The sequence below is a fragment of the Dreissena polymorpha genome, chromosome 14, assembly GCF_020536995.1.
Source record: "Dreissena polymorpha isolate Duluth1 chromosome 14, UMN_Dpol_1.0, whole genome shotgun sequence".
NCBI classification, from domain to species: domain Eukaryota; kingdom Metazoa; phylum Mollusca; class Bivalvia; order Myida; family Dreissenidae; genus Dreissena; species Dreissena polymorpha.
Genome location: NC_068368.1, coordinates 49,457,624 through 49,473,418, shown reverse-complemented (window position 1 = coordinate 49,473,418; position 15,795 = coordinate 49,457,624). Strand labels below are relative to the sequence as shown.

The 15,795-nt window shown below is 36.1% G+C and overlaps 1 protein-coding gene across 1 annotated transcript; it reads left to right on the top strand.

Moving 5' to 3' along the window:
- The first annotated feature begins 3,539 nt into the window (after window positions 1–3,539).
- Window positions 3,540–15,688, top strand: LOC127856961 (dipeptidyl peptidase 1-like). The gene is made up of 9 exons (XM_052393171.1): window positions 3,540–3,790; window positions 4,614–4,722; window positions 6,320–6,445; window positions 6,992–7,141; window positions 7,749–7,898; window positions 8,550–8,792; window positions 10,823–11,049; window positions 13,907–14,070; window positions 14,876–15,688. The coding sequence occupies exons 1-9, from the start codon at window positions 3,665–3,667 to the stop codon at window positions 14,940–14,942; spliced, it is 1,362 nt and encodes a 453-aa protein (XP_052249131.1). The 5' UTR covers window positions 3,540–3,664; the 3' UTR covers window positions 14,943–15,688.
- The last annotated feature ends 107 nt before the right edge of the window (window positions 15,689–15,795 follow it).

Genomic DNA, 15,795 nt, shown 5'->3' with positions numbered 1-15,795 from the left:
CCATTTGTTTTCCCAATACTAGCGTACACATGTGCCGGTAATAAATAAACGCTTGTGTAGTGAGTTGCTTTACTGCATTCATTTAGTAAACACGGATCAGGCTTTGACAGGTGAGTAAACCGTTTCCACGTGTTACTCCCTGTATTGACGTTAATGAATGCATATACCTTTATTACTTCTCTGAATTCATGTGTAATTATATTTTTTATAAAAGCCACATAAAGACGTGTATTACTGCTACTTTAATTAACTACCTATATATTACACAATTAATTGTTTGCAGAAATACTAGTATATACTTGGTATTTTCGACCCTGGCAATATATATATATATATATATATATATATATATATATATATATATATATATATATATATATATATATATATATATATATATATATATATTAATATAGATTTACTAATATAAATTGCGGAAATAATTTCATATTGGTGAGTCTCAAATGGGGCGTATTTTTTAGTATTCGTAAAATATTTTTTCGATCTGGACATATGTACATACATGTCGTTTTCTACAAAACCAGGATAACAAAATATGTGTATCGCATTCTCGAAACCTCTGATCAAAGACTGTAATACTACACCGGCTACGGCATCGTGGTAAGGTATATTACATGTGAATGAAGAAAACTGGAACTTATGTATTGCTTCCTGGTTCTTTAACGTGAGTCTGATAAAGGCCCCTTCCGCTTAGAAGACTTCGTTTTAAGGATGAAAATTGCCCATTATTTCAAGTTTATCTAAAAAAACATTTCCCTTACTAATTTTCGTCGATATTTTATTTCTAAAACGGAAGGTTAATCTTTGCCCCAAATGAAGAAAAAAAGGCCAATTCAGATTGATTCAGAGACCAAAAGCAGCAAACTTTGATTTAATTAATAAGAAACACGGCCATTCAAGGTGCCTCCTTGACATTGAAACTTCCCATACTAGTACAAAATCTTTGGGCAAACTTAAATTAAGGAGTGAATTTGTAAACGTAAGTCTAAACTTGCAACATTGATTGTCATACATGTGTTCGTGGAGGACAACATGCAACATTGATTGTCAGACCTGTGGGAGGACAACATGCAAAATTGATTGTCAGACCTGTGGGAGGACAACATGCATCATTGATTGTCAGATATGTGGAAGGACAACATGCATCATTGATTGTCAGACATATGTTTGTGGAGGACAACGTGAAACATTGATTGTCAGACATGTGTTCGTGGAGGACAACGTGAAACATTGATTGTCATACCTGTGGGGGACAACATGCATCATTGATTGTCAGACCTAATGGAGGACAACATGAAACATTGATTGTTGGACATGTGTTCATGGAGGACAACATGTATCATTGATTGACAGACCTGCGGGGGGACAACATGCAACATTAATTGTCAGACCTGTGGGAGGACAACATGCAATATTGATTGCCAGACATGTGGGAGGACAGCATGCGTCATTGATAGTTAGAATTGTTTTCGAGGAGGACAACATTCAACATTGATTGTCAGACCTGTGGGAGGACAACATGCAAAATTGATTTTCAGACCTGTGGAAGGACAACATGCAACATTGATTGTCAGACCTGTGGAAGGACAACATGCAACATTGATTGTCAGACCTGTGGAAGGACAACATGCATCATTGCTTGTCAGACCTGTGGAAGGACAACATGCAACATTGATTGTCAGACCTGTGGAAGGACAACATGCAACATTGATTGTCAGACCTGTGGGAGGTTTACATGTAAAATTGATTGTCAGACGTGTGGGAGGACAATAGGCAACATTTATTGTCAGACCAGCTTTCGAGTAAAAGCGTTATGCGGGAGTATTTACCACTAACACAAGTGTTGTTTCAACGTAGTGCAAGTTTTAATGTAAATATTAATATGAAACATACTTTGCGAAACAAAAACATTATTGAACCCAGGACGACAAAAACGTCGAACGATTGATTTATTGATGTTTTTGCTTATGTTTGTTGTATTTAGATTTTCAACCATACAACAGTGTATTGAAGAAAGATCACTTGATATAAGACGTTACTTTGCCAGCTTTAATGCGAAACAGGGTATTGAAATTGTTTTCTTCAAATATTGATCGGCGATATCATTTAGAATCACACATTTCTCCAGTTTATAAAAATTAAATGCATAAGATATTATATGCAAATTTTTAATTTAATTTGGTTGTATCGCATCATTTGCTTACGAATTTTATTGCTCACGACTCTTATATTTTTCACGGTCAGCAGTCTGATAATCCAAGGGGGCGTGGAAGTGATAATGGAAGACTTCTTGTTAGTCGTTTGTTTATTAAACATGCTGACTCTATTCATAATTATTTGGTTTTTTTTTTGGCAAATCAACGCATATTTATGAAAGATTCCAATTAAAATGTACGATTTATTAAATAATGAAAATCAAACTTATTAATTATTTATTGCCTATTATTCTATCCTCTTAAAATGTTTTTGTTAACATTTAGTTGGATACGCAATAGCTGTCGATGAATGCCGGAGTCTCCGGAGCCTTCATGCCCGAGTATTTACGTTTGCGAAATCATTTCCGGAAATTTATCGTTATCGCAAATTTGGTTTTCGCCTAAAAATCAAATTGCAATAATGCAAGTAGAGATTTAATCACACTTATTATTTCTCAACATTACCATTTTGTAAACGAGAGATATCAACAAATCTCGAAAAAGAAACATATACATTGTACAGCATTTTAAAGATTTGAGCCGGTCATATACGCCTCACGTCACATCGAAGCACCAGCTACAGACCTGTATCGTCATCGTCATCATAATTTTCATCATCGATTCCCACGCTGTCGAACATCGTCGACATCAATAAAATGCATCTTTATATTAACATAAATTAGTATGTTTTAAATATACATGATGTGCTCATATATTTTATTAGATGAGGATAATGACAAACGTATTTCGAAATCTACTTGTTCTTTTTCTTATATAATAAAAATACAAAAGTGCTATAATTTACCTCTAAAAATGACTGTTTTTACTTAAGTTAAATCTAATGTGCATACCAATATTTTAACAAGCTGACTCAACGTTAGCTCCTGAGGAAGTTGCTTATTGTTTTCGTTTGTTTTCTATGATTGTTATTTTAGAAGGAGCACAATGTCAAATATACTGTTTTAAGTTTTGTTTTAAACATTTACTGTCGGAAACGCATGTAAGATTAATCTACAAGAAAACATCCGTTGCTAAAATTCCGCATCTCGAGCATGATTTTTATGTTCATTTACAGAAATGTAATTTTCTTCTCAAGTTTCATAAACATTTCACACATAATAATGTTACGAAGAAGTCTGCATCGTAGCCGTCAGTTACTACTGTGTCTTGCACGAGAGTTATACAGTAGTTCATGTATGTGATAGCATAAACGATATCGATGATCCATGATGGGAGATCAAGTATTAGTGTTATAGTGCTATGTAACCTTAAAGTGTTTTATTAACATCTATTTATAGTATGTTTAGTGGAACATGTGACATGTGATCATGTGCCTATATGTCAGCTGATTAACATATGTCTACTTTCGGTTTGTGTGAATATAGAACAAGTAAACACGTATAAAGCAGAACGTTTCTCTGTGATACAGTTTTATCCAAGGATCGAACATGTTCACGGTAAAGGTACTGTGGGTTTGCTCACTGCTCGTGTGCGGGTCATACGTAATGGCGGACACACCCGCCAACTGTACGTACGAGGATGTTCGGGGCACTTGGGGATTCTCCAGTACCGAGGTGAGTACTTCATTTGTTAAGCATATGGTACTTTCATAGATTAACCCTTTCCCGCTTAGATGCGCACGTTGACTCGTTTGAAGTACCTTAGAAAATCAAATGGAATTTAAGACTTTTCTAACTAGATTCAATTCTTCATTTAAACCGAGTGCTCTCAAGCTGTTCTGGTTATTATGTTGATTGCATATAGCCATGTTTACTTTGCTTCTGAGCGGAAATTGTTAATATATGCGTATTGTGTACATTTTCCATAGAAAAACCAAAATAATGAGCTCTATATTTTACCAGTATAGCTGAGGTTTGCTTATTAATATGTATCTGTTTTCAATAGAATTCAAGAAATACTTTCAATTAAGAGCCTTATTCACAGTTGGTCAAAATGACATTTTCAAAACAATCGTAATAGATTCAAAAGCGAATGATGATTTATATTCAAACTGCTAAATAGCACTTTTAGCTAAAAATGACTTAAATTGCGACGAGGAAAAGTAGAGAAAGGAACACTAACAAAAATTGCGACGAGGAAAAGTAGAGAAAGGAACACTAACAACTAGGCATTTGACTTATTTGAACTAAAGGTGGAGGGGGGATTTAAGTATAAATACGCTTTAAGTTTGCTTGGTGTAAATTTGATTTGGGAATAATAAATGTTTTCTTTAAGGCCCCAAAAAAGTATTAAGCACGTATTTTTTTCAGTTTTGGTAGCATAATAATATGACTGGTGTCGTCTGCATTTTCATGAGCAGACAGGTCAGTTTATAAGATAGTTTAAAATAAAATGTAAAAAGCTATATCAACACACTTGTATGAAACATCTTGTTAGATCGCTGGTGACAACAGCATCAATTGTACGGTAGAGACTCAGTACACGCGCAAGTTGAAGATCACATTGGACTTCCCGGACCTGGCCGTAGATGAATTCGGAAATACAGGTAACAAGTGCTCTAGTGGTCATCGTCGGTTCAGATACTACTTTAAAGTACCCCGGTATAGTATATATTTGTACATGTCCCCCGGTACGGAACATACGCTTTAAGGCACCCTGTCATATGCTGGGTACTTTTTAGTATATTTTCCGTAGCAGGGGTACACTATAGTATACTAGTACTTTAGAGTACCCGGGGTACTTTTAAGTTGTAGCTAAGACATAACGACCATTGTGCGTAACTATTGCATATAACCGATAATACCGGAAACTGCTTCATGCACCGCTGTCTAAACGTCGTCGTTCGAACTTAACACATTTAAAGACCTATGTCTTAGAATACAGAATCTGCTCATAACTGGTTTGTGTTAATGACGCCAATTTGAACTTAAAACGTTGTTTACCTGCTTTTAAATGGTAAAACATGTTTCTTTATAAGGACATTTAAACATAAGCAGTTGTTTCAAGTATGTATACAAAACCACAGGTGGTTAGCGCGTGGCTATGATATTAATAAGTAAAAACATCATTTTAAATTAAAAATAATCAAGTCATAACAAAAAATCAAATTCCCTGAAAAAATCACTATCAAATATATAATACTATATATTATATAACAAGGTTTTCAACTCAAGATGACCCGAAAAAAGGTTTATCGCTTTGAACAGCCGTAACTTCATCAGTTGTGCAGCGAGTTCCATGAACTCGGTCTTATTCAACGCAGAAATGAATTTCCTATCTGGAAATGTACAAAAGCTGGGTCAAATTTTATGAAATAACATGATACACAACTCGCGTGACCTACTCGTCATCGATCAGACCGATTCAAGCATGAAATCTTCAGGAGTAAAGACAAACCTTCGCGTTGGACCAATGAAATCACTAGTGTAATTAAAATGTCGGCCAGTTACAATGTATGTAAAGAAAGGTTTCAAACGGCGCTGGACAGTTAGTTTTGATGCATAATGTAACGGCAAAAACGGTAAGAATGTTTTTTCATATCTTTTATTGAATTATGGTACGAGGTCCGTGAACTTTGCAGGAAAAAATGCCCTTTAATCCGTGAAGATTTCAGTCATGGACCGGGTCTGATCGATAACGAGTAGGTCACGCGAGTTGTGTATCGTATTATTTCTTAAAATTTGACCCGGCATTTGTAAAAAATATTACAACATATTTTCATTTCCAGAAAATAAATTTATTGCTGTGTTGAATAAGACCGAGTTCATGGAAATCGCTGAACAATTGATGAAGTTATGGCTGTTCAAAGCGATGCACCCTGTTTTCGGGTCATTTTGAGTTGAGTAGCTTGTTATATATATAAATAAATATATATATATATATATAATATATATATATATATATATATATATATATATATATATATATATATATATATATATATATATATATTTGATAGTGAATTTTTTGTTTACACAGAACTTGATTTTCGTTATAATTTGAATATTTTTCATTCAAAATGGTGTTTTACTAAATTGATATCATAGCCACAGGCTAACCACCTGTGTACAAAACTATTAGGCGTATTCGAAAGTCTATTACTCATGACAAAAGACTTTCACGCGCCAGTGTTCTGTTGCTAGGTCACTGGACGATGATCTATAACCAGGGTTTTGAGGTGGTTATCGCAGGCCGGAAATACTTTGCGTTCTCCTTCTACGAGATCCAAGACAACAAAGTGGTCAGCGAGTGCTGTAACACATTCCCAGGTCAGTGAACTGGCTTTATTAGAATGTTTTTGTTGGACGGCTTCACAGGTTTTCTTAGTATAAAGCAATACTCACATTTCGCTGCGTCAGACAAAGACGAAAGGCTGGACGCAAGATTTTGAAATTGCATGTGATTGATGAGAAATCACAGGCTAATCTGGGACGTCACTTTACGCACATGCATTAAAAACCCTGTTCTCGTAGCGCGGCTCGCGTGTATTCTGATTCATTGTGTTTGGCCACTATCGTATGTCCACAACTCTTACCTACTGTTTAGCAGAAGTATGTCCTATTTGTTCTGTGTGTTACTATGGTAAACGTTTTCGTGCAAGATGAACCTAAGCTTGAGATTTGCGTGCAGTATTTAAGTCTCAATGTAACTACATTTATATGTTTTCGGGATCATCATACATGGCATTGTTCAAAGTCCAACATTCGCACTTTCAATAAAGCCTAACTACCGGTATGTGCTTTTATTCATGGACAGTTAATGTTAACGCTCGCGTGCAACCCCATTCATGATCTCCATGAACTTAATTATTATAGGTTGGGTACATACCGTTGATGAACGAAACTGGGATTGCATGCAGGGAATGAAGCTAGACTGTGATGCCAGGAACCGGAAAGCCATATCGCAGCCGGATAGCAGGCAACTGGGGGAAATGCCTCTACGAAACTTGCATACATTTGCTAAAGGTACGCCATAACGTCAACATAAGTCCGTATGTGTTACATACTTTACTTTCACGTGTGCAATATAACATTAATTTGCCACGAGCCCATATAAAGAAGTCACATTATTGGACCTTGATTAACATTACAAATGTCGGAGTACCATGATTAGTTTTGAAGAAAACCTTTTTGCTAATTTTTATCCAGCTCCAGTAAGAAGCATCCTTTGAGCCAAATATTGATAACAAAAAACAGCAAGGTACTAGTATATCTTCTAGAAATGTTTCTTTCCAGGTTAAGCAATATATTTTAGCCTCGTTCAAGGAAAACGGGACTTACCCTCAGGTAATGAATATGCGTAAAGTGTCGTCCCAGATTAGTCAGTGTGGTCCGCACAGGCTAATCAGAAACACCACTTTCCGCTTTCACAGGATTTTCTTCTAGACGTTTTCGTTTAGATGAGATTTCATTTAAATGGAAAATTCCACACAAGCGGAAAGTGTCGTCCATGATTAGCCTGTGCGAACTGCACAGGCTTTATTATGAAAATACTTTACGCACGTGCATTAAGCCTCGTTTTCCCAAAACACGGCTGATTTTATGACTTGCTGTGCTTTATTTATTTTACCAGTAATCAACAGTATGCAGAAACACTGGGTAGCCACCGGGGATACGATCTTTGCGGGAAAAACTGTGAAAGAAGCACATCGCATGATTGGGGGTCAAAGATCAGCGCGCGCATTCCCTCCTTCTGCCACGGCTACCAACGAACATCTTAGAGGTTTGTTGTGACAGGTTTTTCTTCAATAATCATAAAACGGTTCATGTTTGTTTTTGAATTTCAAAAGGAACAGTAAACAAAATATTGGAATAAAGGGTTCGGAAAGGTATTTTATCTGTCAAACCCCCGGACTGTACAAGTCAAGAACGCTTGGCATTGGTTTTAACCCATTAAGCCTAGTGGACTCTCCCATCCTTCTAAATTGGATCAATTTATTCCAAAATTTGGGATGTCTAGTATATTTATTTCTATATTTAGAATATTTCTTATAGAAATTCCTTTAAGCAAACAGCGTAGACCCTGATGAGACGCCGCATTATTTGCCAAGGCCTTTTTTCTAGACTCTAGGAATAAATGGGTTAATGACACAAGCCATGAGTTGTGTGGATAAAAATTGACTGCATTAAACAATTCTGACATATATACGGTTTGAATCCGAAGCCACGGATATTTTATTCGTTGTAATAAACCATCCATCCATCAGTCGTTAAGTTGTTAATGATTGTTAAGCAATACATGTTGGCTACGACGAATTCTTAGTGCCATTTCCAATAATTAAAAAGTAATTTACTTTTAAAGGGGTTTTCGGTTCAGCAGTTTTCCCTCTGTTTGAGATTGGATTAACACCAGCGCTTTGATTCTTTCTTTTAGCGGCCCGTGCTTTACCGACGCTGTTTGATTGGCGGAACAAGGACGGTGTAAACTACGTCTCTCCTATTCGCGACCAGGGCGATTGCGGGAGTTGCTACGCGTTCGGGTCCATGGGTCTGTATGAGGCGCGCGAGCGGGTGTTCACCAACAACACCGTGCAGAAGGTCTACTCCACACAGGACGTGGTCAGCTGTTCTCAGTACTCGCAGGGCTGCGATGGGGGCTTCCCTTACCTCATAGCTGGTATGGTTAACATATGAGTGTGTTCTGAGAAAACTGGGCATACTGCATGTGCGTAAAGTGTCGTCCCAGATTTGCCTGTGCAGCCCGCACAGGCTAATCAGGGACGACACTTTCCGCCTAAATTGGATTTTTGCAATGAAGAGACTTTATTTACACGAAAAATGTCATAAAGCGGAAAGTGTCGAAACTTGAAATGATGAAACGCCTATTTATCTAATCATATTCAATGGCGTTATACACAACATATAAATATACGTACAATTGATAAAAAAGAATAATTGATACTATTATGCAGCATTTATTAAAGGATTAATAATCTAAAAATGTGTGATATAAATAAAAATGCTGTAAGCAATAAAACAATACAGGCTACAATATTAAAACACAGGAAAAATAAAATATTATGTAATAAATTGATATAACTAGGGTTAAGACAATAATTATAATGATATTATGAGCAAAGTTTTGGCAACATAAAGACACAGGTTTATCATTAACTAAAAGGATACGTGAAAGGATATTTCTGCACTCTGGCTGGGTTTTTACCTTATTTGAGCTATTGTGACTACAAGTCACGAATAGACTGACCAAGTGTGACTACAAGACACGACTTGAAGGTTAAAATTTCAGTGTGACTATAAGACACACCCTAGAGGAGCTAAGCGTGACTGCAAAGGCTAATCTGGGACGACACTTTACGCACAAGCAGTATGCCCAGTTTTCTCAGAACGCGACTCACATGTTCAAATATAAAGGTTTTCTTGTTCATGAATGTAAAATATCTGTATACTATTAATATGGCTGGTATACTTACCATATGTTCAACTATATGTTTTTCTTGTGATGGAGATAACTATTACATGTACAAGTAATCCAATCAATTGTCGAACAATAGTTTAATAATGTTTATTTTAAATCGATTGCATTCAAAGCCTACTAAGGGTTATTGAAACGCTGTCGAATCCGTTTCATGGGTACACCCAGTGCTTGGTGTCTAAGGGGTATATATAAAGAAAGCCCCAACCGTGGGGATCGAATCTGTGACCAACCGGTCGCTAGGCGGACGCCCACTTCGACATGGCGACCTATTTGCTGATATGGTTTCTATCTGATCAACTATAAAGATTTTAATAGATGTAACACTATGTTTTTACCAGTAATCAATTTTCTATTGTAACAACTATTCGACTAAAGGTGTCGTTCACTTAATACAGTCATTCCGATATCATCGAATACAATATCCGGTATCGTTGTTCTCATAAACAGAACAGAACAGATAATTTATTAAGACTTGTACATAGTACATCGTCTTCATATTATGTGTACATAATATACAAAAGGTCATGTGTCAACATGGTAATGACAATGTTAGCAATACATGTTTAAACTTATATATTCAAATAACTGAATTTCAGTAACAATATACATTTATAAAGTAGTAAGCAAAAGGGATGTAATCTAATATGTTACAATAAAATAATTTTCTATAGCAGTATACATTTATAAAGTAATAAGCAATGAGGATGAACAAAAAGTCTATTGTGATCCTTTGACAATATCAAAAAGAGTTTTTCGGAGAAACATAGCTTCTTTGATGTATAAGGAAAGTTTGATGAGATCTTCTCTTTTACACGATTTCATAAGTTCTAAAAATTTAAATACAGATGGATTTCTATGATATTTCGATTTGATGTACTTTTTTCTTTTCTTTTTCTAACAGTGTTTTTTTTAACACTGTGACGGATGACTGACAACTTGTTCACTTCAGCACTGGATAAAAATGTACTACCATTCGATCAGAATCGTGACTAAATGTTGTGTATTTTGTTTGATTGTTTGATTTCTGTATTTTTTGTTTTTCGATATAAGAAAACCCGGAGACTTGAACATACAATCTTTGATATATTGCAGCGCATTGTTTCATCATTTTTTCGGATTTTCTACGATATACTATACTATATGTAACTCTAAACTAAACCTGAATTCAGTGCATTTTAGACACTATAATACGACCCACTCCTCTCTTGCAGGCAAATACGGCCAAGACTTTGGACTGATTGAGGAAGAATGCTTCCCGTACGAAGGCAAGGACATGGAGTGTATAAAGACCGCATGCGCGAGGAAATACACACGTGACTACTATTATATTGGCGGTTACTATGGAGCGTGTAACGAACCACTGATGAGGGCGGAGCTTGTGAAAAACGGGCCAATCGCTGTCAGTTTTGAAGTTTACGGCGACTTTATGGCTTACAAGGTACAATGGGCGGCTGAAATAGCTTTTATTATGTCTGAGAATCAGGAAACCTTTGGACTTATTATTATTTCCCAGTAAAAAGACAATTGTTTACGTTGATTATATGAAACAAGCTGCAAGCATTTAAAAGCTAATGCATTCCACGAGTGGAAACAAAGAAAGTACCGGTAATCAAGTATTGATCGACGTCGTTAAAGGGATCTTTTCACGTTTTGGTAAATTGACAAAATTGAAAAAAGTTGTTTCAGACTCGCAAATTTTCCTTTTAGTTATGATATTTGTGAGAAAACAGTAAAACTGAACATTTACCATAATCTAAGATAGCCATTGTATGCATCTTTTGACGATTTAAAAACCTGAAAATTATAAAGCGTTGCAACGCGAAACGATTGAATAATTTGGAGAGTTCTGTTGTTGTCGTTTGATTTTGTGAAACTACGAAGATTGCTTATAAATAGTATAAAATACATCCTCATACATATTTGGCAGGATGGCCGAGAGGTCTAATTGGTTTTTACTCCAGGACTCCGGTGGTCACTGGTTCGAGCCCTGCTGCGGGCTACTTTTTGTCCTTTTTTGAATTTGAATTTTGATTTTTTACTGGCGCTTTTTAGATTTAATGTTTACTTGTATCAATATAAAGTATTTAATGACAAACTTCAAAACATGCCAAAATCTGTGAAAAGGCCCCTTTACCATATGAATACGCATTAAGTGGCCTTTTTGTTTTGAAAATCTAATTACTTATTAGATCCATTTCTTACGAGACTAAATGTTTACCCTCCGTCCGTCATGTCCCTCCGTCCGTCTGCCTGTGTGTCAGTCAGCCAATCCATGAACTGCGATTTCTACTCGAAGATAATTGGATAAAACTTAGTGTAACTGTAAAGGGCAATGTGAGGATTATGCACAATTCCTTTTTCACCAGAGGTCAAAGGTCAGTTCGCTTTTACTATAAAACACAACAACTTAAATTACAATTTCTAAAAATGAAACAAAAGATATTAACCCATTTATGCCTAGCGTCTAGAAAAAAGGCCTTGGCAAACAGAGTAGACCCAGATGAGACGCTGCATGATGCGGCGTCTCATCAGGGTCTGCGCTGTTTGCTTAAAGGAATTTCTGTAAGAAATATTCTAAATATGGAAATAAATATACTAGACAGCCCTAATTTTGGAAATAAATTGATCCAATTTAGAAGGATGGGAGAGTCCACTAGGCATAAATGGGTTAACGTGAAACTGGCGTTTACATTCAGCTGAAGGTTTCCCATATGTATATCTGTAAATTCTCCCATCTATCCGTCTGCCTATTGATTCGCAAAAAAAATGAATTTATTAGGAAAGACAAAACTTGGAATACTTATGAAGAACCATTTGAAACCCCGATTTTTATCAGAGGTCATTGTTAATCACTGTTACTGAAAATATAACACAAATTCATAATGTAATTACTTTACAACTACATAAGATATGACCATGAAACGTAGTATACACATTTGGCTATCTGTAAATCCTTTCCTCTGTTCAACCATTCGTCCTTCTGCAAAAATTACTCGATTGGCAACTAATATAATATATATCCGTAATCATGGAACTAGTAAACATATTAAAAATGAAGAGGTATCATGGATGAACCTTCATTTCTCGAATAGAAAATGTCTGGTAACGTTTACATAAACATAAATACAAAATTTTCATCAGAGGCCATTCCTCTTGTGTTGATTTTTTTCTATCTAAATATTAACTGGCATATCCTTAATGGATATTGGATTTCATTATGAAACTTTACAAATACAACTGTGCAGATAAAGTGCAATCTGATGGAATGCAAATGTTGTAATTGATATTGGTTTCGTCCGACCGCTAGGGTGCTTCAGTATTTAGTGCAATACTGACAAAGCCGCGTTACCGATAGAGCTTGTTAAGTAAATATTTCATGTTTAAACTGTAACGTTATGATCGGAATTTCAGCAGAACGCTTTCAATGAGAAATGTAACATAACAAGAAAAAAATCAACAAACTGTCAAGGTTGCATGAATAAGCCTCACGTGGATGTGTCGACATATGCGACGAATATTTCAAATGTTGTAAGACATTGTTGTATAACAGACTTCAAAGACAGTTTTGCACAACGATGTTGAACCTCACTGTCTGAATCTCAAAGATCATACATAACAGCGGTCAGAGTACTAGATCTAATAAAGAAAATCAAATTAAGTCGAAAAAACTAACAAAGTCAGCCCCTTTGATAACAATATGTTCCGATTTTTTGGTCAATTCCCATGATCAACATGTTTGTTTTGCTACCATTTATTTAAAAAGAGTCTAGCACGAGTTCAACTATCATATACATCGGAATTTATCGGAATGAATCACGGGGCAGGCCGCCCGTCGTATTTTTTAGTTATGGACATCACTATTTTACGATCTCGAAAGTTGCTGAATGAATCTTATTAATTAGAATATTTTTTGGACTTGTTAATTAGCAGAATAGATTCTGTATTAACACTTCCTCGGACTTGTGTATGCACTGTCATTCTACCGATTATGTTACAAAACTCAAAAATGTAATCATGCAAATACTGTATGGTCAGTTAGCCAGCACACGGTTGACAGACATATCTTGGAACATATATACAACACAATGAGTAAGCATGATTACGTCATTATCGGTCATAGGAATATGACCGCTTTCATTTCATATACAAGGAGCCCATTATCCGAGAAAATTTGCTGTGGGCCTCGAGATTTTCTGAGAGAACTCCTAGACATTTTGTACGCGAATTATAAAAAGAGCATAGATGGGCTACTATGGTTTAAATGCCAGTTAATTACCTTGTTATATTCCTCGCAGAGTGGCATTTACCACCATATCACGGGGCTGGAGGGCAAGTTCAATCCCTGGGAGATCACCAACCACGTGGTGCTCGTGGTTGGGTACGGGGAAGAGCAGGGCGTTCCGTACTGGATCGTCAAGAACTCTTGGGGTACCAGCTGGGGAGAGGATGGCTTCTTCCGGTAAGTAAAGGAGATAATCGCGTAGTCCTGGTAAGAGAGATAAGAGCATTGTCCTGGCAAGGGAGATAATAGCTTTGTACTAGTAAGGGAGATAGACGCTTTGTCCTAATTCAGGTGGTTTATTAGAATGTTTAGTAAATCTATCACTATATGTTACCTACAATGAGTGAGAACTATTTGATTTGGGGTTTTAAAACTTGAATCTAAAATGTATTTTTCTAACAGAAATATGTTTACGAAACATTATATATTAGATAATACCGGACTATAAAACTATTGATCTTCGGCGATGCTTATACAGGTATGTTCTTATTTTGTTTGCTAGGCGTTACTTCCCTCGCAAACGAAGTCAGTCTCTCTGTCAGTCCTCATAAAATGTTAACAGTTAGCTGGGCGAACTACTACATTTATCAAGCGGTTTTATTTAAATGTTAAATACAATCATGCAATCACAATACAGCCGATTTATGCTCAAAACTGTTTTTATTTCAAGTGACCCACACATTACTGAGTTATTTCCCCTGAACGTAGCTGACTAAGCGGTGCGGTAGCATTACTTGGCGTGTGTGACAAAGCATTCTACATGGATGTTAATTACATGCCCACGCACGTTAAGTGCAGCCTGTTGTTGAGTACACGCATTATGAGGTTCGTTCTGGAAAAACTGGGTTAAATACACATGTTTAAAATGCCATCGAGATAAGCCTGCGCAGGCTTATATTTGACGACAATGTACGCACATGCATCAAGCTCAGTTCTTTCAGAACGAGGCTCATGTTATTATGATTATTGGCGTCGGTTGCAGGATCCGCCGTGGCACAGACGAATGCAGCATCGAGAGCATCGCTGTTGGTATACTTCCGGTGATCTAGTCCCTGTGGATGTATCCAGGCAACGGCTCTCGCAATGTGATCTTCTGGTCATACATATCAATGTACACAAATGAATAGCTGTGTTTGTGCACGTAAACGTTATACAACTCTTATTGTTCTGTTCAGATTAAGCCTCGTGTCAGTCCTTACAAAAATATTGCCATGGTAACAAAATATATAGCAGACCATATTTGTTCGTAATTTCCACTGATGCAATATTAATTTGTACTTTGGTCATCAAATACAATTCAAGTAACATTGACATTAAATTCAATTATATGAGCTGTAATAGCATACTGTGTCCACTGTATGTCTTTTTTTTTAAATAAATATTGATATTATAATATCAATCAAATTGGTATGGGGTTTTGTTGGCTTAGGTGCAGTTTTGCGCCGGTTTCAATGCTATTTCTGCTATATCAATGCGGTTAGTTAACCCAGTCATAGTTTTCCTGGGTAACCTGGTTAACAAGTACATTTTTAAAGTGCTCTTATTTATGACCGTAACTGACAACTGCCCCACTTCAATAATCTAGGGGAGAATAGTCGTAGAAAGGATTTCGTGATCAATTACTACACACGGTATCGAACCCGCGATCCTTGAATGTTTAGCCCAGCGCAATTGTAATTATATAAATGTATACCGGTTTATTGTTTATATGTAATCATATGAGAAAATCGACATATTTTGAATTACAAATGTTATTTAGTTTGTTTTACTGACGAATAACTAGTATTTAGGTTTTTATTCATGTTGTGATAGTAAAAAAGGGTTAAATAACTGTAAATCTTAGGTTTTAAGCGTCTTGTGGGAATACATTTATTTACCTAGATATTACAATATCCATCGTTC